Here is a 23,497-nt window from a genome sequence, read left to right on the forward strand (position 1 = left end):
GCTCTTTCTGTTCCTTCTAATCAAACTCCTGTTTATGCTTATACGTTAATAGAATCACGAGTTGCTTTTTATATGTATAATGTATGGAACCTTTTATTAAGGACTGGGATAAAAGAAGCTCTATATTATGTCTAATCCTATCAAAAATCTACCCTGATTCGAACACATAGAGCTCAAATCAAAACGAACATTGGTAAGATTTGTAAGCGTAATTAAAAACAGAAATAAGAAGTGCTGTCGAGACTTTTTCAAGTTCGTATAAAGCGATGTTTGAAAGCATGATTGCTATGTTTGTTATAATGTAGTCATTAAAACGCCTTCTAGACAAGAAGAGTAAAGACATGAAGAATGTTAAGAATTTTAAATAGTGGTTGTAATTACTTAATTAACCCTGCTCTCGAGTGCTTGATGATAGCTCTATTCGTGTGTTATAAGCCCCATCCACACGCTTGCTGTTTGTCACAAACACCGCAAACAGCAAACAAAGTCACAAACACCAACCACAATCACCGAACACAAACAGCCATCCACATGCTCGGCGAACGTTCATAACGTTCCGAATCGGCAAACATGGCGGACGGGCTTGTGGCAGCTATTACTTTCGGGTTGACATATTTTTATTAAAAGGAAAAAAAAACCTTGACACTTTTATCCTAATCTTAACTTAATATTATAAATGCGAAAGTAACTGTGTCTGTCTGTCTGTTACTCTTTCACGCCAAAACTACTGAACGGATTTGAATGAATTTTGGTATAGATATGGTCTAGACCCTTAGAAAGAACATAGGCTACTTTTTATCCCGGAATTCCCATGGTAAAACTTTTTAAGGCGAAGCTAAGCTCGCAGCAACAGCTATTTATTATAATGCTGAGGCGAGTCGTAACGTAGTGTTTTTTTTCCTCAGTGGCGAGTCCGTGATGCATCATAATCATAATCATAATCATTTATTCATTGCAACTATGCATCATTAACCTTTTGCCGATTTTTGTGATCGGCATCTTTGGAATTCCAGAAACATGGTTCATTTTGATAAGCCTCCAAAAATTTCAGAATCGTAGGTGCTGACCAATCAGTCATTTTTTACGCTTTACGCGCCAACGAAAAAGTGTAGCAAGTACCTAAATACGTCCGCCTCCTCCAAGCTCAGCGCGCATACTGATCGCTGCCAGACGTGTGGATACGTAGCGAACTGTTTGCCGAACATCCTTTGATCTGGCAAGAAAAACCGACACCGATGCCGAACACTGGCGAACACAAACACAAACAGGCAAACAACGACAAACACCCATCCACACGTCAGTGTTTGCTGTTTGCTGTTTGCCATTGTTCGCCAAGCGTGTGGATGGGGTAATACAAAATGGAATCCTACTTTCAGTATTTTACAAACCCTTGTGCTGGGCTCGCGGTCGTCACATCAGTTGTCAGCCGCTGAATGCCTAGGGTGCGCCGGGCATATAGGTATTGTTCAGGCTGTTGTTACGGTCAAGCCCTAAAGGTGTCAGATTTGAGTGCAAAAGGTTGTCAAATAAGAACGAACTGATATGTTCAATGGTCTATAATGCACTAAAAAACTTAAATGTATAAAATACTTACAATGATGTCAAGAATTACCCAAATTGAGGGCGCGCATGCAAGCGCTGTCAGCACATAATCTCTAACAATGTGTGAGTGGCTCACACATACTGCCACCCCAAGAAAAAAAAAACAAAATGATTTATGTAAGATAAAGGCAACATTACTCTTAAATATTTCATTGTAACATTGTAATTTTAGTAATGGTGCAACTACAATGGTGGGTGCAGGTTAGTAGAAGGAACTACGCGTAAGAATGTCGAATGTATATGAAATTAAATGAAAACTAAAATTAATCAAATGTCACAGCGCTTGCAGCGAGGCTTGTTACAGACTTTGAAAGTTCTGAGAACTTCACCGGTGAGGCTACTTTACGATTGGGCACTACCTCATTTACCGAACCGCACTGCACTCGTGAGGCTACCTTACAATTTGACACTACCTCATCGATTACACTACACTGACTCACTCCGTGGCGTGGTCGGCATGTCATCTCGATGGCTGCTTCCTCCCGGGGCCCTCGCGTCCTGGGTCTGCGCTGGCATCTCTGCTTTACCTTGTATACGGCGAGTAGCAATATCACAGTAATCATCAACGACGAGATACTATAATTGATGATGTGATGCGGAATGTTGTCATCGGGAAACTCGATTGAAGATTGAGACTTCAGAGTTTCCAGTTTCTGTTTGATGTCCTCGTACAGTTGAGCGTGATCTTCTATAGTTAAAATATCTTTCGGAATTGAGGAGTTTATAATGTCATTAATCGGTGATGTAATGAATGGCCTTGCTGATTCCGCGGTTTGTTGTATGAACATCTGATCGACGAAGTCATAGTGGGCATGTATCGTAAACGTATCCCCTTTCACAACACAGCCTCGACCTAGTGCAATGACTCCGCTGCCGCGTAAGCGTTTTGTCGTCACTCCAGCTGGGCACATAATGCGGATCACGCATTCTTCGCAACACGAGTACAACCAAGAATCCCGAGCGTGCAATTTGATCCACTTATTAATGCAACTAAGTGTTTCGGTTTTACAAAATTTCAAGTTTTTGTCATTTATTGATACCCGAGTGTCACATATTGTATCATGGGATTTAATATTGTAAATAGGGCTATTTAGTGGGCATAGTAACTTTACATCCGATTGTTTAATGCAGGATTGTAAATCATATTCGGTCATTGGCATTAAAGTATCTTTTCTCACATTGACAGCTACGTACTTGGTTTGAGCGATTGTATATATAGTGCGGTCACCTTGTTTTTGTGGGATTGATATGGCACAGTCGAGCTCAAAATGATCATGGTTCAGAAGAGGTAAGCGAATCTCCATGATAAGGTACTTTTTAGTTACTCTGGCTTGGATATGCAATAAGCTATATAAATCTTTGATGTCTTTGGCTGGAATCATCAGGTCTTCTTGCAGCTGACCCGAGATAATGTTCAGCTGTTCTTGAATTTGTTCAGGTGAGAGTAAATGAACATCCAGACGGCCATAGTAGATATTGGTGACGGTGTCAATGAGGGTATCTTGGGTCCGTCGGAGGTTGGACATAATGACATCAATTGATATAGCCGAAGAGATAATGTAAAATGCTTCTAGTACGTTTTCGTTGATCCTTTTCGACTGATGTACTTCTTCCGAAATGTTTTTTAATTGCTGATTAATGATGGCGAACTGTTTATTCATGACCTTTTCATTTCGCTTGAGAATGTTATTTTCAGCTTCAAGAATGGAGGTTTGATTTTTAAAAAGTTTTAGTAGGTGGTTCTCTTTTTGACTAATGGCGGCAATGTCTTGCTCATATTTTTGCGCGAATCTGTCATCCAGTACGCCGAAGAGTGAGTTCGCCACGTATCCGACGCCATTTATTAGGCCTCGCTTCTTGCGATTCGGAGGTGGATTCGTCAGCAAATTGTTGTAGTGCACGAGTTCCCTTAGTTCATGTTCGAACTGATTGGCAATTACACTGAATGTTGGTTCCTTTTTGCATAGGCTGGACAGATGTTGTATGTAATTACTGACATCCGATACACTTTGCCAGTATGCTGTCATATTGTAGTATACGATGATCTTCCAGTGATCTTGAATAATCCCTAGGTCAGCTATTTTGTCAAAATAAAGCGTGTTGCTATTATTCAATGGTGTGTCCAAGAAGTCGTGTTGTATGGTCGGCGTGATCAAAGACATGAAGAGTAGTAGAGCGGATAGTAATACATTCGGTCTTCGCTTTCTCCTACGTTGCGGGCGCGTGGTTTGTTGAACAGGGAGAGGGTCGTTCTGCTTTGGACTTAGCATCGCAGTGTCAGGTGCAGGTTCGTGATTGATGGGTAAGAACACTAGTTTCACGATGGGTCTCTTCATGAATACCCCTCCTTTTGTCTTCACAGTCACAACGCGCACGAGTCCATCTGGTCCAGGATGGAGATCTGATACCTTCCCGAGGGCCCATTTGGACGGTGGCATGTTGTCCTCTTTGATAAGGACTATGTCATTGATGGTCACATTTTTCTTTGGTCGCGTCCACTTGCTTCTTGTTTGCAGGTGATGAAGGTAGTCTTGTGACCATCTTTTCCAGAAGTCACGATGCATCCTTTCTGTTAGTTGCCACCGTGTCTTTAGGCAACTTACGTCAGTTTCAGGAGCTACTGTTGTCAGGATTGGCCCTCCAACTAAGAAATGGCCTGGGGTTAAAATGTCAATGTCATCAGCATCTTCAGTGAGTGCGTACAGGGGTCTGGAGTTGAGGCACGCCTCGATTTGGGTCAGAAGAGTTGTAAATTCCTCGAATGTCAATTTTTGTTCCCCCAGTACTCTCTTTAGATGGTGCTTCATACTACGGACAGCAGCTTCAGCTAGTCCGTTGCCACTAGGCCACGCTGGCGCATTGAAGTGCCACGTGACTCCTAATTCTGCGATGTCAGTCAAAAGGGCATTGTCAATATAGTGTTGTAGTGCTTGTTTGTGTTCTTGTCTGAGTGATCGGGCGGCTCCTACAAAGTTTGTCGCGTTGTCGCTGTACAGATGTTTAGGGGATGATCTTCGGGAACACATTCTTTTGAATGCCGCTAGGAACGCGGCGGAGCTCAAGTCAGACACAAGTTCCAAATGCACAGCCTTTGTAGCCAGGCATACGAATACAGCGATGTATCCCTTGGTGGTTTTTACGCCTCGTCCTTTGTTGACCTTCAGCTCGACATGTCCAGTTAAGTCCACCGCTGTATGCGTGAAAGGTCTTGAGGGAGTGATTCTCGGCTCTGGTAAGTTAGCCATGAGCTGGTCTTGCTTGGTGTTGTCAAATCGGCGGCACTTAACGCACGTCCGAATGTATTTCTTGACGGCTCGGGTGCCTCCTATTACCCACCAACGATTCCTTAAAAATCCTAGTGTCAACTTGGGACCACCGTGTAATGTGGCTCTGTGTGCTTGATCCATAAGAAGGGTTGTCAGTTTTGAATCGTGAGGAATGATGACAGGGTGTTTATGGACATCTGTCAAGTTCGATCTGTGCAATCTACCTCCCACTCTCATGATGCCGTTTTTGTCAAGGAACGGGTTTAGTCCCAACAAGCTACTTTTACTACTTACTGTTTCCTTACGATGTAATCGCGATAAGTCCTGCTCGTAATAATATGCTTGCACGGCCTTTATAATGCTGATGTATGCGGCTTCTATTTCGCCCGTTGTCAAATATGATGATTGCGTACCATGACCTTTCTTCCGTGTGTTTGTTATGAAACGTGATATTCTACATATGATTCGAACGATGACTATTATTGAACTGTATTTATTCAGTAGTTCTAGAATCAACGGAGCTGTTGTTTGTACTACGTTGCATAATTTATTAGTTTTCAACTCAATTTGAGGACTGTAAATTTTTATGTCAGATGGAGGAGTGTCATCTTTGAGCCACGTAGGTCCTTCCCACCACAACGGATGTTCTGCTAGCTGCGATGGAGTGAGGCCTCGAGTCGCACAGTCCGCGGCGTTTTCAGCGGACTTTACATACCTCCAGTTTGTTGATGGCAAAATGTCAGTTATTTCCTTCACTCTGTTTGCTATGAAGGTCTTCCATCGTGTAGGTTCACCTTGCAGCCAACCTAACACCACCTTAGAATCACACCATCCGTAGACGGGTATGTCAGTGTTTGGTAACGCTTCTTTTATCTTTGTCAGCAATTTTATTAATAAAAGCGCGCCACATAACTCCAGCCTTGGTAATGTGATCGGTTTCTTGAGTGGCGCTAATTTGGTCTTTGCTGCGATAAGTTTAACGGTTGTTTTTCCTTGATCGTCTTTCGACTTTAGGTAAATCACACATGCAAATGCCTTCTCCGATGCATCACAGAAAGCATGTATGTCACAAGGTGTGTTGGTGTCACCAATCCATCTTTGGATGCTGAATTTGTCAAGATTAAGTAAGTCCTCTCTCAATAAACTCCATTCCTGCTGGACCTTTGGTTCTACTGTGTCATCCCATTCAATCCCACTAGCCCACACAGACTGAAATAATAGTTTGGTTTTTATTGAAATCGGAGCTAGCCATCCAAGCGGGTCGAACACCTTGGATATAACAGATAGCAATCGTCGCTTTGTGAGCGGTTTTGTCATTTCAATGGACGCGTAGTCGTGTTTAAACGTGAAAGTGTCAGAGGCTGCGTTCCATTGTAATCCTAGGGCTTTAGTTGAGTCTGCATTTTTAAAATCAATGGTGGTTGCGTTGAGTTGATCTACCGACAGGTCCTTTAGAAGTGATGGACTATTGCTGGACCATTTCCTCAGGTTAAATCCTCCGCCTCGCAACAGCTGGATCAATTCTTGCTGAATCATTTGCGCTTGTTCTATGGTGTTACTGCCAGTTAGTAAGTCGTCCACATATAAATCCTTATCATGCAGTATTATCTTAGCGGCGAGGGGGTACTTTTCCATGTCATCCTTAGCGAGCTGCTGTAGGGTTCTGATAGCCAAATATGGGCTGGCCTTCATCCCATAGGTTAAAGTACAGAGGTGATATTCCTTTATGGCCTTCTGTGGATTCTCGCGCCAGATTATCTTCTGCAGCTGTTGATCTTGTTCGTCAAGTAAAACCATCCGGTACATTTTCTCACAATCTGCTGTGAGGACGTATTTATGCACTCGCCAGCGTAACAGTAATCCCTGAATATCTGTTTGCAATTTAGGTCCGCACTCCATGAGGTCATTGACACTGTAACCTGAGGATGTTTTATTGGAAGCGTTGAAGACGACTCGCAGTTTCGTAGTCGTGGAGTCCTGTTTGTGGACCCCGTGATGTGGTAGGAAACATTGCGGATTGTTGCTGATCACACACTCTTTCATGTGCCCTAATGTCAGATATTCATTCATGAAGCGTTTGTAATCTTCACGAAGATTGTCATTTTTAGACAGCTTCCTTTCTAGCTGTTTGAATTGCGCTATAGCCTGTGGTTTGGAATTCCCCAGTTGTTGTTCAAATCGTGGCTTCATGGGTAGGCGTACCTCATATCTTCCACTTGGCAATCGTTTTGTGGTCGATGCGTACAGGTCTTCGCAAAACTTATCTTGCGTTGTCATTTCAGTGTCCGACGTAGTTATGTCCTCCATCTCCCAGTATGCGGAAATATCGTCCATGTTGTTGATCACCACGTTGCAGTTTAGTGTGGTCACCCTACCAGAGATAATCCACCCTAACCTAGTTTGTTGTGCGATAGGTTCCGATACCGCTCCTTTTAGCAGTCCAGACATTAATATCTCCGAGTAAACCTTTGCGTCGAGCAGCATGTCAATTGGATTGGAAATATTAAATTGTGGATCGGCTAGCTGTAGGTGTTGCACATGTTCATAAGTTCGGTTGGAAATCGAATGGTTCGGTAGGTTATTAGTAACCTTATTCATAACGAGGGCGTCAGCTGTAAACGTGTACTCATCGTGAATAGATTTGCATACCAACTGTATCTTTCCCTTTCCTTTCTTGGTGGTCGATGTTACTCCTGATACCACCGCATTGCATTGTTGTCTCGGTAGCCCTAGTCGTTGTGCTGCGTTTTCACTGACCAAGCTCACCTGGGAACCCTGATCCAGAAGCCCGCGGAGATTGATGAATGTTCCATCCACGGCCTGGACTCGTACCTGAACAGTCGTAAGGAGTATTGCGTCATCGTCGTGCCCGATATGGTTTGCATTTTGCTGACGCTGTTGGTACGTGTTGGCGTTCATCGCACCTCGCGGCTGTTCCATTTTTATAGCGTCATGCAATAGCGTATTGTGCGATTCATCACATTCGCGACACCGTTTATTTGAGTTGCATTTATTATTTTCGTGCACATAGAGACAATTTATGCAGATACCGTGACTCTTAATTGTTTGTAGCTTCATGTATGGTGCCATATTGCGAAATGTCCTACATTGAAAAATTGCATGAGAGTTGGTCTTGCATATGCCACATTTCAATACTACAGGATGTGAATTGTAGGTATAGTTAAATCGGTTACTAGCCGGTTTATTCATCTTGTCAAATTTCTCTCGCTGTGGCATCTGTTGCGTTGGCTTGATAGATGATGCTGTCTCATTCCTCTCCTTATTTATAGGTTCTAACGCCGTAAACTTTGCCTCCAAGAATCCCATAAATTCGTCGAACGTGGGTAAGTCACGCGGTGAACGGCGTGACTCCATGTAATCACTGTATGTCAATGGATCCAGCTTCTTTGCTAGCAAGTGAACAAGCAAGGGGTCCCACGATGTTATATCGACGCCTAAGTTGCGGATAGCGTATATGGATTCCAGGGTAGTGTCGTGTAGTTTTTTAAGGTCAGAGGAGTTCTGTTTTTGTATAGCCGGCTGGTTTAAAAATGTTTCGATGTGTTTGGTGAATAAGATCTGCTCATTATTGTACCTGTGGTTGATTATTTCCCACGCTGTGTCATAATTGTCAGACGATACATGGAGATGCTGGATAAGCCGTTCAGCTTCCCCACGTAGTTTCCCCTTCAGATGTTGCATCTTCTGTGCCTTTGATAGTCCAGGGTGCTCGTGTATGGCTCCCCTGAACAGGTCGAGGAAAGTAGGCCACTGCGTGTAGTCTCCTGAGAACTTAGGTATCTCCGCCTGTGGAGTAGCCTGATGCTGGTGAATCATTGCCCCAAGTTTCTTATTCAACTCCCTTTTCGTCTGTTTGTACGTTCGTTCGTATGCCAAAAACTCTTGCTCGTAGCCATGATCTGCACCTTGAATAACGTTGTCAATTTGTAAATGTAAACTGTCAATGTGATTCCATCTCAATTGTAAGTTGCGAATCTCATCATCAATCTCCCACTTGTCTTCAATGTTGTCAATCACCAGCCCGTCTACTAACCTTTTAAATGCTCTGTAGTTGGTCTGCTGCTGTTGCATTAATTCCGAAACATTTCGGGATGCTTGCGATGTGCTCATCTGTATATCGCGCTTGTCCGAATTGCCGCTTGATGTTATTAACATCTTTACCTCCTCATAGAGGGATTTGGTTGTAGCGTATATGTCACGGCTAAAATATTCGTGTGCCCTGTCAGTGTAAGTGTCAAGTAGATTGTGGGCACTCTGGAATTCTTCCCAGAGTCTCTCGAGAGTTTCTAGCCTTTTCTTGAGATACTCTGGCGTCTTGCGTAGACTACTATCCTTTTTAAAGTTGTCACGTACCTTCGTGATGTCCGCGATCAGCTCCTTCTGTTTAGCTAGGACCGCCTCCATATTTAAGACTTAAGAATTGGAAAGATCTTACTTGGATATATGGAGTGGATAGATGTCCTACTCTCCTTAACGTCTGAAGTACTGCCGCTGAGTCGTCGAAGGTAGAATGTCAGATTGTAGCCGACGTGGCCTCAAAGTTGCTGTCCGTGGAAGCCTGCCTGGCCTCTCACAAGTCCTGTACCCGGTAGACTTTAATCGCCTCCCGTTATAAAATGTCAAAATAAAGCACAAAAGCACTGTGTCAATAGAAATCTGTTTGATTTCTATGATATGTCACTTTACTGTCAATGTTTCACTGCACTGCAATCCGTGATAGGTAGCTAGTTCAGAACTAAACCGCGCCGATAGTTCTTAACAACGAATTTAACCGTCCTTAAACACGTTTTCCGAAATTACCGCGAGGTCTAGTTCGATTGCTCGAAGGACCAATGTTCAGGCTGTTGTTACGGTCAAGCCCTAAAGGTGTCAGATTTGAGTGCAAAAGGTTGTCAAATAAGAACGAACTGATATGTTCAATGGTCTATAATGCACTAAAAAACTTAAATGTATAAAATACTTACAATGATGTCAAGAATTACCCAAATTGAGGGCGCGCATGCAAGCGCTGTCAGCACATAATCTCTAACAATGTGTGAGTGGCTCACACAGGTATTTTAGGCAAATTTGAATTTATTTGATAATACTTCAATTAGGGAAGCTCATGGGACTGAGTTGGGTCTATGTATATATTTTATATAGATCCGTGTGTCTGTTGAAAACCCTAATAAATAAATAAATATTGGCTTTGGCTTGAGTAGAGTCGGTATAGCTTAGAAGCAACAAATCAATACCGGCAATCAATGATTACGACGCACACTCCAGGCCGCGGTGTGTTAGAAACCAGGAAACTGCCTCGGGCCTTAAACTCCGAAACACTTTCCATCAGGCCCTTAATGGCCCCCACAGAGGAGCAGGCAGCTAATGATAAAATTATTATGCATAATTTAAAATAGCTGATATCCGAGGCGAGGCTGGGTATACCTTGACCAAAATGCTTGGAGTTCTGGAGTTATAACCCTTCCGGGAAAACAATTAAGAATACTACTGATGAGTTCATTTGAACTCTTATTACTGTTAAGTCGCAGAAGTATAGACTTATGTAGATAGTATCATCTGAATTCAAAAGACTCTCTATTGCCTATTGAATCCTCACCCTCATGATTAGTGTACGACACTAGAATCATAAATATGGACACGCATCGTATGTTGGAAATTAAGAAAAGTCCTACCTTAGGGTGCTTACATAGAGAATCGGATTCCCTGTATCTACCTGCACCGGTAACCTTATTAAGCGAAAGCGCTCATGACATTTAAAAATCCGGGAAATGCTCCGTGAGTGAGCGCTTTCGTATAATCAGGTTACCGGTACAGGTAGATACAGGGAACCCGATTCTCTATGTAAGCACCCTTAAACTAATCTATAAAACATGGTGAAATGAAAGAATATCAGCAGTTGAAAGTGGCGCCCTCAAGCCTTGCGTTAGAAGTGTAGCGTCGTTGTCGCGACGGAGATCACAATCTGCGCACGCGGCGACCAGTTCCAGGCACATGCTCGATGAAACTTTAATACATCCATTACTTTATGACGCGAATAATACTTTGTAATAGGTTACCTAAGGTAGGTCTGTAACCTTAAGTATGTATTAAATGTACATATCGAGTTCAATTTCGATAAGCTTTATGAAAATTTGTCGAGCCGATTTGAAATTATAATTTAGGTAGGCATCTATCTATTGATTGTGAAATTTATGATCGCTATATTTCTAACAATTTCCACATGGAGGAATCTTACGACGGAAAGAATCAAATTATTCCTTCATTCAAATCCCGACCGATCATGTTTGTACAAATGTACCTACTTGCAGTGAAAGGCCAGCTTGCTAGTCACCTCTGACTATCCCTTCGGGGATAACAGTCGTAAGCATGTACCTATTCCTTCATGATCACAAGTCACATCTGTACCGTCCACCTGGCCACATCTGACCCGTGGCCATCCATCATCCGTGGTCCCACAGATAAACAGACACGCAACGAGGAGGCACTTTTAACATTTTTATCAGGTTCTTTATAGGATGCGTCGTAAAAGATGAGAACCTTTGGTAAGCACCGATCGAGACGTCGTCCATCACCGCCGCTGACGTGCTTTATGAACACTCGCTAGGGCTGCCACCAGCTGTAATGATATGCTCATATCATAGTAGTACCTATGTACGTCTACATTGTTTAAGCTAACGTTTTAAGATACTAATAAAACCTACTTAAAGCTGAGTAGTTGATTCCGAGTTATGACACTTACGACCGTTTTCAACTTATCGAGTTTAAACTTATACCTAAGAGTACCTACTGTACCATATATTATTTTATGCAGTGATTATTGTGGATTAGGCAATTCAAGGGTATCATTGAAAACCTACGTAGGATTACTTTTATTCCCTATCAAAAGATATGGAAAACCAATATGTCACAATGAATCCGTCTCACATAGACAACCCTACGTGCTTATGACACGGAGACCTCACGAAATATTAACGAGTTAATGGAGACGGCTACATTTGTAATCACTAATTAGTACTTCTTCGGTGAAAAGCCGTAAATATTCATGTACGATCCACTTGAGGGAGTATTTGTCGCTTTCACCGAATCCACTTCGAAAGGTCGAAGGAAAGGTCAATAGGATCTTTGCGATTAATTGAGTGTGTGTAAATATCTCTTGGTTAGAGCTGAATCCTTATTTACATTTTAGTATACTTAATTTTTATTCATAATAAAGACAATTATTTTTCAGCTTGTGCTTTTTTCTAGAGACTGCTTTATTTGCAATCGTGGCACCTACGTATTTTTACCGTATACGAGTATACGGTCCATTTATAAGGTCTATTTCCTAAACTATTGAAATACTTGTAAGATTAAATTACTTGCAGAAATTCAAGGACGATTATATCTAAGCTATATAAAGCTCTCGTATAAATAAAGGGCCTTCCTCATTAATGGAAGCTATCAAAGCGTTGACCAAAGTTACATACATATTCTGAAAAAAATATTACGATTCAAAAAGAGCATTATTATACAAATATACAATCCTTAACGCAACATTAACATCAAACACGACACTAATTTCAAATTTATAAATAATCCACAAAATACATTTTAAGAATTGCAGCGCTTGGCGCCTGTCGGCTTCCAAACGAGAAGCAACTCTAATGCTATCTAAATATGGCATAATTAAGACTGAATATTACCGAATGAAATTACGTGTTGATAGCATCTTACTAAGAAACTGTCCCGGTTCGGCGCAGGCCTGCCTTCCTTGTTATTACGGGCACTTTACCTTATAATCGACCATTTAAGCAGATTATAAAAGTACGTAACCGGTTGTGTGGAACAGATCCATCACGGGTACAGAGTAGTATCGACGGCGGGAAATATTAAATCAGCCTTTGCATCAGCGGGGCTAATTTAGCTTGGCGAAATACAAAGTTTCGGAGAGCTTACACTCAAACTTGACAACAAATAACCCACGAGAGTTCCTTATTTGGTATCTTAAATTGTTATGAAGGCGGGTACGCTTTGTTATCTATATTTTAATACTTACCCATCAACATCACCCAATCTACGTCTACGAGGATAAATCCATGAAGAAATATTGCTAATCTCGCGACAATTTACTATGATCTTCTAATAGCATAAGCTGCTGTCTTAATATAAATTTATAATTAGAACTGTTCTTAAAGCTCCATCCACGGGGCTTAAGGGTGCTGTTCCACCGGATATGTGCTACGATGCTATGGATGCATTTGATATTCACCAATATATTCATTGGTCCACATAGCGTAGCACTGGTGGGGAAGAATTTCTTTCACACCATCGCAGCAATGCATCGCACATATCCGGTGGAAAGGCACCCTAAAGAAGGCACAAGTCTATACTACGCGGTCGGTAATAGGATCGCCCGGGATTATCCTGGCTGAGCTGCAGACAGCGGTCAGGAAACCGAGACAGTTCACCACCATCTTGCGAACACTAAGAGTAGTGGAAGAACATGGAAATCTTATAATCAATGTAGGACCGCAACCCTTTGTCATACACAGAAGTTATATGGACCTAGGCAGTTTCTAAGTATGTGCTATGGTTATGGTGAAGAATATATTTTCCTAATATTGTTGAATTAATAAATAAAAACCTACTTAACTACTTATTTTTATTGTACTTATCTGATCTAATAATTACACAATACCTAATAAGGCCAGGTAGAAAATTTATGTAGGTAGTATTTTAGCTGAAGTATGAAATATCTTTAACAATGGAGAGTGCTGCAGCAAATCGGATATGGCAAATCGTCAAATGAATCGTAAACCGATTATGTTGTACAATTTCCAACTGCAGGCTTAAGAGGTAGACTTTGTTTTATTAAGTACCAAATGTTTGGACCCAATTAGATTTCCATTCCTATGATATAAATATCCGATGAAACAATAAGGCAACATAACATTTAATCTTCAATTATAGTTATATCGTACAGAAATACATCATATTTTTCCATGACAAGATGATTTTGTTCTTTTGATCAAAATATGATTATCAAAGACATCGAACTAGGATCTTCCAAATCAAATTTCTGGGTCCAACCAATGTGTCCTGATGAAGCACAATATGGGCACTATTTAGCCGTAGATAATAGACTGATACTTGAGAACCAATGGTTGAGGATCAGTAATTTGATGTTCGAAGGACCAAGCGGACGCATTGATAATGGACCAGTGGCCCCAGTGTGTGATTACTGCCTCCCATTGCTCCTCGATTGGATACGCTGATTCGTAATCATCATGTAAATGTCTAGGAACTAAAGAGGGACATTAGATGATTGCCTCTCGTAGAGTTTATAGAAAAAAGGTATATGGAAGACCTTTAGAATAGTTTTGTTTTGGTGCTTTCTTTCATTCGCTCGTTTTTACCGGATATAGAACTATCGAAACCGGGAACCAAAACGCTGCGATAATGTACTTAGCGTCCGTCTAACAATGATCAATATAAAGTACGTAACCCGATCTAATACCCACTAGCCAGTTGCATCAGACGATCGACTTCCCCGGCTTTGTTTACTTGCCAAACATTTGGACCAGTTCCTCGACAGACGCAACACCCAGTGTTCCGGAATGCCTTGTGCAACCACGACTTGACCAAGTGTGGTGCTGGCCGGTCGGCGGTCGCGCGCCGGTTGTCGTGGGAAAGCACGTAAATAAGCACTTCTTTTGTTCGCGGCAGGGCTTAGATTAACGATATACGAACAAGATGTCACTGCTAAATAAATAAATAAATAAATATGTAGGGACATCTCACACACGGCCATTCGACCCCAAGTTAGGCTGAAGATGTGTTATGGTGTCGGACACCTGATATATCTACACAAATACATAGATAGATACATACTAAATATAAATATCAACACCCACGACCCGAGTACAAATATCTGTCTTTCAACAAATATCTGCCCATCCGGAAATCGAACCCGGGACCTCCGGCATAGCAGTCAGTGTCACTAACTACTAGTAACTACTATACCATTCGACCGTCGAAAAGATAGTCTCAACAAAATAACAACCACGTCTACCAATGAAGTCTTATTTTGAAATAGTTCGGTTAGAAGATTTGTGACTTTATTCATTGGTACAATGGCTGTCATTAGGTTGAACTTATAACGGTTTGACAGTAAACAAAATGCGGACAGTTTTTGGTTTTGATTTCGTATGTGACACATCATCTTGTTCGTATATTGTTAATCTAAGGCCATTCTTTAAGTCCAACTCTCTCTGCTCGATATTCGAGGCTGCAGACGTTATGGGACATAAATTTCTGTGATCGGAAACTTCAATTAGTACCTCCAGTGGTAACTTGGGAACAGTTTGACTTCGTAGGGCGGAATTTATACTGAATCATCCTACAAAATAAAACGCTGACACCACACAGGACAACGACACACAAATCTTTCCAACCCAGTATACCGGACGCATCTCTTCAAACACGGCATTCAAATGGTAACAAAACGATGCCGGTAGTGGCGTGGTGTATCTGGAAACCAATTAGCCCTGGAGTGCCGAGGACCCCCGTCCGGGGGAAGGAGAGGGGAGGGTAATTGGGCTGGACCGGTTCCTTCCTAGCGGGTGTTTTTACCGGCCCCCGAGACCTTGTGATATTAGCATCGCCAGCCTTTGTCCAACACATTACGTAAGGTATTTCTGTTTTTGTTGTGAGCTTTCATGATTTACAAAAAGTTTGTTGGTTGTTCATTAAACAGAGATAATAATCTTGCTTTCTTAAGGCCACTTACAGCCAATAAAGATGAACCCTAGCGGAGGAAATTTGTGACTTTGTGACAAAAGGGCTTACTTTTATTGGTCCATAGCGATAAACATCTTTCGGGAGCCAACAAATGCTAATTAAATCTGTCACCATTCCACTAAAGTTTATTAGCTATCTGTGTAAATCTTGTGTGGATTAATTATTGTAGCTCAGAGTTTGGACAGTACTCTCGATTTGAAGTGTCTCATGTGGGAATAGTGCGAGTTATTTTGAGCCGGCGGTGACAATGAATCACACTGCTCCGATTCTCATCTCGAGCGATCTCGCAAATACTCACCAAGTGCAATTTGTAGCTATTGAACTTTCTCATGTACCGAGAGGAAGATTAGTTTTATTAGAGCCACCACAGAATTAACCGACAGGGCTCTTAAGTTATTATTTGCCCGACTGCGTAATTGTGTATGTAGGTATTATAGTTATGATTATGTGGTCTTTAAACTTATTGCAAAACGGAATGAAAAAAATACTTACAATTTGAAGAATAATTTCGTTGCGTTCTTTCCAGAAATTTATTTCCTGACACTATAAATTATTGCAGCACAACCGTTCCTACACAACCCGACTACGACAACGAGTACATAAGGCTTTCAATTTACCAACTTTCTAGGAAACTATCCGTTATAACAGCAATTATGTAAACAACACTACAGAACGAAATATGGTCGCGCTTGAAGCCCAGAACAGACAGAAAGAGCCCCCCCTTATCCGAACGGAGAGTAATTTGTAAAAATTGACGTTCATCAGAAAATTTTATATTTGTACGATGAATAAAAAAAATTGAGTTTGAGTTTGAGTTTGAACCAATTAAGATCCTCGAGTGAACCAACAAACCAGTTTCTAAACTGAACTGGGAGTCTCAGGCAAATTGAGTCCAGCTTCCTGGTCCCGGACCACCAGCGGGGCAGGCTGGCGGACAATGCGACCCGTTAATAAGTTTACTGTGTCCACACAATTGCGTTGACACAGCCACTTATGTTGCTGGAAATGTTTGTCGTAAAATAGAAATAGAGTATGGTTGGGCGCATGATAATTGCTGTGGAGAAGGAAGTGCATCTATTAGGAAGGTGGAATTTGGTCGTTATCTTCCCAAAATATGATATGTAGCGATGGACATCTCCTGTTTTATATTTTTCAGTGTCACAGTTTAACGACCGATATTGTAAACAGCGCGGCAACGAGCCCGCAAAAACATAAATCATTCGATTACGCATGGCTGAAAGCGATAGTTTTTGAAAATATATTTTCTAACTTCGCAAGGGTAAGTGACCGGTGATTCAAACTCGGCTGACCATGGCGGTGGTGTATCGTCTGATCTTCCCACGCCTGCAATATCTGCTTTGTCGTTGTTGACATAAAGTTGTGATTCTTTTGTCGCGGATGTGGCGATAAGGTGTTCTGTGTCCGGTGTTGGTCACAGGTCTATATCGGTGACTCCGGGCGGTTCCTCTCCGCCCGGAGCGTCTCGTCTCGCGTACTATTTAATGTCGTGTTTCTACATTTAGCTCGTCCATTGAGCGAATCTGGGGGGAAATCTTAACTCACATATTCAGGCAGGTCGTGAACCGTGATACACTCCGGTGGATGCTGACAAATTAGTGTTATTTTTTATGTCCGATGCTTCATTGGGCAGTTAATCAGAGCGCATTATAGTTTGGTAATAACTTAAGATTTATATACCTATGCTACTTAGAATAAATGATTTTAGATATATAGGGACGAAGAAAGTTTTTGGTTCTAAAGCGCGCTAACACACTTAATAAGTAGGTAGGTACTTATGTAGAGTACTTTCGTAACACACATTACGCTCGTAACATCACAACCATAATGTTATGATCGTCGATACCATCACAATTAGCTCGAGATCCGAGTGCATCATCGAATCTCTTCGATACATATCAGGCAAATGACATGCACTTCGCATTCAGACCACAAAGCCCTATTCCAAATCAACCGATTCGTATGCATTGCTCGCATCGCTTTAGGATCGTATCGAGTCATAACGAAAGTCAGTATTTCTAGTTTTCTACCAACTTTTGGGAATGCTGGTGTTCCAGCCACTATCAGTCTTTGATCTATTGATAGTATCAACGTGTTATAAACAGTATTAATAAATAATTCAACAACCAAACAGGAATAATGACAGTACCGTTTAATCTTGATACATAAGAGAAATATTCACTATTATGTGTATTTAGGTAATTTAACCAAATTCCGATATTTGATATGCAGAATATAATGATAAGATTGATTAGTAATGTTAATAAATTTACGTCCAGACAGGCTTTAGGTTATCAACAGACGACGATGCTTCTCTATCCATCCTGAATCCAGAGCGTGATATATATTTATCGACCTTTTATTATATATTATATAATATTATACTTAGTGAGACCGTTTTGTACTTGTATTTAGACCGTATACTTAGATATTCTGATCCAAAGCCAGAATATTAATTTTTAAATATCATACTATCGATGATAGGATGAGATCGCCACGCGACGCGACAGCCGAGCCGCGGAGCAGTGACAGTTGACACGGCTGCCACGGTGCCATGCGCACGCGCTAATGACATCGCATCGACACGAAAAACGTGCAACCATACAATTTAGTAAGTATTTTTTTTTATAAATTTATGTTAAATCGACCTACCTACTACTTACGTACGAGACTACGAGGTGTGCTTTACTGAAATACCATAAGTTTAATATAAGCAAATAAGAAAACATACATTGACAGGGTCATTATTTATATTAACCCACATAATAACCAATGGCTTGTATTTAAACCTCCACCAGAAATTATATGATACTGCCGCCAATAAAGTCGAAATCTCCGCCAAAACGGATAAATCATCACCAAATCATGCTTCCCAAAATATTTTTGAAATGAACCAAATTATTTTTTACTGCATACTGTAAAACTATATTGACACCATTAAAATTTATTTCAAACCAAATAAAGTATATCATCGCTTTATAGATGTAACCAATATATTCTTTTATCAGTATCATTTTAATAATCCTTTCTAACCAAAAAAAGTAAAAGTAAATATTAAAAATTAAGTTTATACCAAATAATAAATAGCTTATCCCAAAACAAAGTCACTTGTTAAATTGCTTTATGAATTAATTAAATCATTAGTATGTGCCTAGTAAAATCTATCCGTTACGCCATCTCGACTCCCAATAAATTCTATAGAAATAAGGAATTGAAATACAATTTATTATAGTTAAGTGCTTGGTGCTTGGGGTTTCTCTGATGGATCGTATCAGAAATGAGGTTATCTGTCAGAGGACTAAGGTTATTGACATAGCTGTCAAAATATGCAAGCTGAAATGGCAGTGGGCTGGTCATATCTGCCGAAGAACCGATAACTGTTGGGGTAGACGAGTTCTCGAGTGGAGACCTCGAACAGGCAAACGCAGCGTGGGACGCCCTCCTGCCCGCTGGACTGACGACCTTAGGCGGGTTGTGGTTGGATGAGGAAGGCCGAGGACCGAGTGTTGTGGCGCTCCTTGGGAGAGGCCTATGTCCAGCAGTGGATGATTATTGGCTGATGATCATGATGATGATAGGTAAATGTATGTATATGAGTATGCGGGCGCGGGGGGATGGCGCCGCTCAAATTTGACCTTGTCCAGAAGGGGTGAATTTGCCGCGATGTATTGAGGTCGATGTACTAGACATCAACATTGCGTCCACAAGCATCGCGCAAATTCAAAATTCATACCGCACCACTCTTAAAGCCGCAAATGCCTACATATTAAAATTAACAGGTTACCAACAACAAATCGATTACCTTTATACTATATTTTATATTATTTTTGGGTAGGATAATTTGGTGATATAAAAAAAATGGAACACTTAGTTTTGGTGTCAATGTTTATATTTTAGTATAGCATAATTTGGTGATGATTTATCCGTTTTGGCGACGAAAACGATTTTCTATTGTAAACTTGCAATTATTTGGAGGCGTGTTTATTTATTTTGGAACGTAAACGTTTTTTTTTGGGGTTTCGATTTTGGAGTTGATTTAATTAATTTGGTTTAAATTATTTTTTTTGGTGCAATGTATTAGCGTACAATAATTTTTTTTGGTGATGATTTAAATTGTACCCATAACCAATCATCTTCTTCGAAACCACAATAAACCATTTCAATGAAGGGGTTTTTTACCAACACTCCCAATAATGGGATTACAAATTTAAGCCCGAGAACACCCTGTTTTTGTATCGTTAACGGAACTTCTCACCTCGCATTCAAACCCGGATGACTCGTCAAGAAAGTGTTTGTAACCTGGTGAAGGTGAGGGGTGGGGGAAGGGCGACACAGGTAGAGGGTAGTGACGGTGAGTGCTGCGGGTTCGGGGAAGCTAAGCATTGTCTGAGTTGTCTCGTGTTCATGTCACACGATTAGGCAAGGATAAGTACGCACGCGCCGCGCATCGGCCACCCTACTGGTGAATTGTAGCAGAAACGTACTGTCACGGATGAAGGGGTTCAAGATTAAAATATAGAAAGAGCTCTACAGATTGTTAGGTTGTCCTTATAATAAGTATGTTTTTCGGTCGTATCAGACTATAACAACTGGAATGCCTTGTACCTTTTTGCACATATTGCTTCCAATCTCTACATGATTAGCGGCGCTCCCATCCCTATCTTTACGCAGCGTTTACGCGCTCAGCCTACATGGAATTAATTCAAACACTACCTTTGTAACAGTTCCGATTACTAAAGTAGCGGGCTAGAACAAGCGTGTAATAACAGTGTGAATCCCTACAATTTGATCTGGACACTGGTATAATTGCGCTGCAGATTGCAAGCAGCAGATTCTGTTAACAAGCACCTTAGCTTCGGTTGGCGGACCCCCAGCGCTCTTTGATAAATTATGGTAGGCCATAAGTGCCACCCGCTAAGTGTTTTAGTTTAATCTAATTGTTATCGGCGTGTTGAAATTGGTAGTTTATTAGTTGTGTTGTGGTGCATTGTGAGAAAGTATGCGGGGAATTTATTTTTTATGATTCTAGATTAGGTATGTGCTTTGTAATGTTATGATGACGACTGATGACCAACAACCAAATAGTGATGTTTCCGTATTTAAATAGAAATACTTACACTCGATCGAGAAAAAGTAATATTAGAGTACTTACTTCCTTATAAATAACTGTGTGATGATGATGATGATAAATGATAATCAAACACTAACTAACTATAATAGTAAAATTTATCTGCATCAGCCGATATAAGAAAACTGAGCCCACGCATTGTGGTCTTATTTTAGTCGCAGGCGCAGCCGCGGGAGAACCACTTGTGACAACGCATGAGATATGTTGACAGATTCACCGGAGATTATAGCATGCGGTTATACAATTAATATCAAGAGGTAAGCCTAAACCTGTATTATATCAATATCATATAAAGACTGATCATTCCCGTGAAGCAGATTTAATATAAGTACTCGTACATTCATCGTGAAGAGGAGCAGATTTGTATTTCTTTAGAACCTTATTTGGATATGGACAGTAGCCGTGTTTCCCGAAAACTCACTTTGGACTAATTCGTGCAGTTTATACTGTAAGTACCTAGATAAGTCTGTACCTATATTTATGATGAAAATCTTAAATTTGAGTGCAAGTAAGTATCCTGTAAAGACAACTAAACATTGCCAAAACAAATAGGTAACACATAAAACAACCGCAAACTACTACTTTCAATAAAGAACATACAATTTCTTATTAGTAAGTCAGCTAATCGGCACATGAACATGCGTATAACTAGTCTTGGTTTCTCAAGACCGGCTGTTCCAAAACAGTATGTCAATTAATGTACTGAATTCGCTATCAAACGCTGAACGCGAGATGCACAGATCTACGGGAAGTATCGGGTTTCGTGTTAATACGGCACATATCACGTTTACAGACGTAACCAGAATTCCAAAGATATGAATTCATCAGTCATCATCATCATAAGCATAAATATAATATAGCAGTGCACTGCTGGACATAGGCCTCTCCCAAAGCACGCCACTGGATGCGATCTATGACTGTCTGCATCCAATCATTACCAGCCTCCTTTCTCAAGTGGTCACCCCATCTAGCCGGATAGCGTCCTAGTTCAGTCGATCATTAACAACCAGTAAAATTTATATCCCTGCCAAAAAGCGATAAGTAATAGGTGTTCATCATCTTGTGTCATTATTTTTAAGTTTGTCAGTCAAACGCTATGCACCCCGGACCCCGGTGCAGTGAAGATGTTGGCTGTCAGGGTTACCTGATAACCGGCACACGCCACAACGCGGCATTGGAGAATGTAGGTATCTAACTGTCTGTGAGGACATTTTATGGCTCATAGAACACGATATGCTACTAACTAGGCACTTACCGAGAATATTTTCTTAATGCATAAGTAGTACTTAGATAGGTTTAGGTATCTACTATATACCATACATACGTACCTGCTATAGAATTTGCACTTGCAGTACGTGCCTAAACCCTACCTACCTTCCATTGAGATTGTAGGCAGGTCTGTCCCTAATTGAGACGATCAAGCCATGTCCCTTGCATCGATCAATTCTAGGAAACCGACAGACCCTGATGAGATTCCAAGATTGCCTCAAGGAATTCAATTTCAAACTCACTCTATTAAATCAGTGATCAATATTCGATCATGATCTTGCTCATGCAGTCAAGAAATAAAAGAAATACTTAACTGATAACAATAACTTACCCACAAACCTACAAGTTTTTCTAAAAAATAGGCTAAGATTAAAATGTCTTGGATTTTTTTCCCTCTAGGTAAGTAGGTAGGTAGGTAATAAAATAACCTAAAAATAATTACTAACATAGGCAAGGTTGGCAGAAGATTTCACGGTAGATAGCCCGGTGTAAGTATTAACTAGGCACCTTACTATTTATATGTATAATTATTATACCTAAATGAATAGCATGCTAGTGACTTACCAGGTTTCTGGTGTTTATGTTTCTTCCCCTTCGCAGCCACTGCAGCCACCAGCAGCAGCACCAGCCACCACCTCATCCTCGGGCAGTCGGCTCACACCATCACAAACACTAATACGTTCATAAATCGTTGGTAAAAACACAAGACACAAACAAACAACAAGACTTCAAAAGTAAACTTTTTAGTTCTCCAAGATGGCACCTCAGCGAAAAACTAAATTCACAGCTGATTTAGAAAAAGTCAATTGAACACTTTTTATTAAGTATATTTTGAAGTTAGATGCAGAAATTTCTAATAACTAAGTTCAGTTAAAATGCTGTTTTAATGAAACATTATTTCCACATTTTATTTTTTTGCACAAAACTCTTTTCTTTTATAATTATAAAATAAGATTATAAATAATCGAGTTAATTTAACCGGAAATGGCACTTATAAAACGTCATAATCAAATAAGACACTTTTTTCAATTCAAAATAAATACGCGCGCGAGACAATAAAATCACGTAAAAGTTCCAGAGAATAAGCTCACACGATCGCTACGTTCAACGAGCTTTAAAATACTGCGTGTGCTTTTGTTTGAAGAGCAAAGCTTGAGCTTTTCTTATGCATCTAAAGGTTACTTTGCCGCGCGCTGCCTGAGTTTACCGGCCGGCCGGTGTGGTTAGTTTTACATTATTTAAACTTTAATGACTTTTAAATCGACAAGTAAAATTTAATTAGATATTATTATGTCTCTCTTATTCCTTCCTAAATTTATAAAATCATACAGCAGCGACTTAAAATTAAAAAGTGTTTTTATTTTTACTACAGCAAGCGCCACGACTATACAACGGCGTAAAACTGAACTTCTTT

At 40.7% G+C, this 23,497-nt stretch overlaps 1 protein-coding gene across 1 annotated transcript in view; it reads right to left on the reverse strand.

Annotated features, from left to right (window-relative positions):
• The window catches only part of LOC105385580 (laminin subunit alpha-1), a 158,809-nt gene extending 135,544 nt beyond the window's left edge, over positions 1-23,265 (reverse strand). The window contains exon 1 of the mRNA XM_048628025.1: positions 22,648-23,265. Coding sequence (XP_048483982.1) covers positions 22,648-22,723 — 76 coding nt within the window. The 5' untranslated portion in view covers positions 22,724-23,265. The remainder of the gene's footprint in view (positions 1-22,647) is intronic.
• Positions 23,266-23,497: the final 232 nt, after the last annotated feature.

The sequence above is a fragment of the Plutella xylostella genome, chromosome 4, assembly GCF_932276165.1.
Source record: "Plutella xylostella chromosome 4, ilPluXylo3.1, whole genome shotgun sequence".
In the NCBI taxonomy this organism is placed as follows: Eukaryota; Metazoa; Arthropoda; class Insecta; order Lepidoptera; family Plutellidae; genus Plutella; species Plutella xylostella.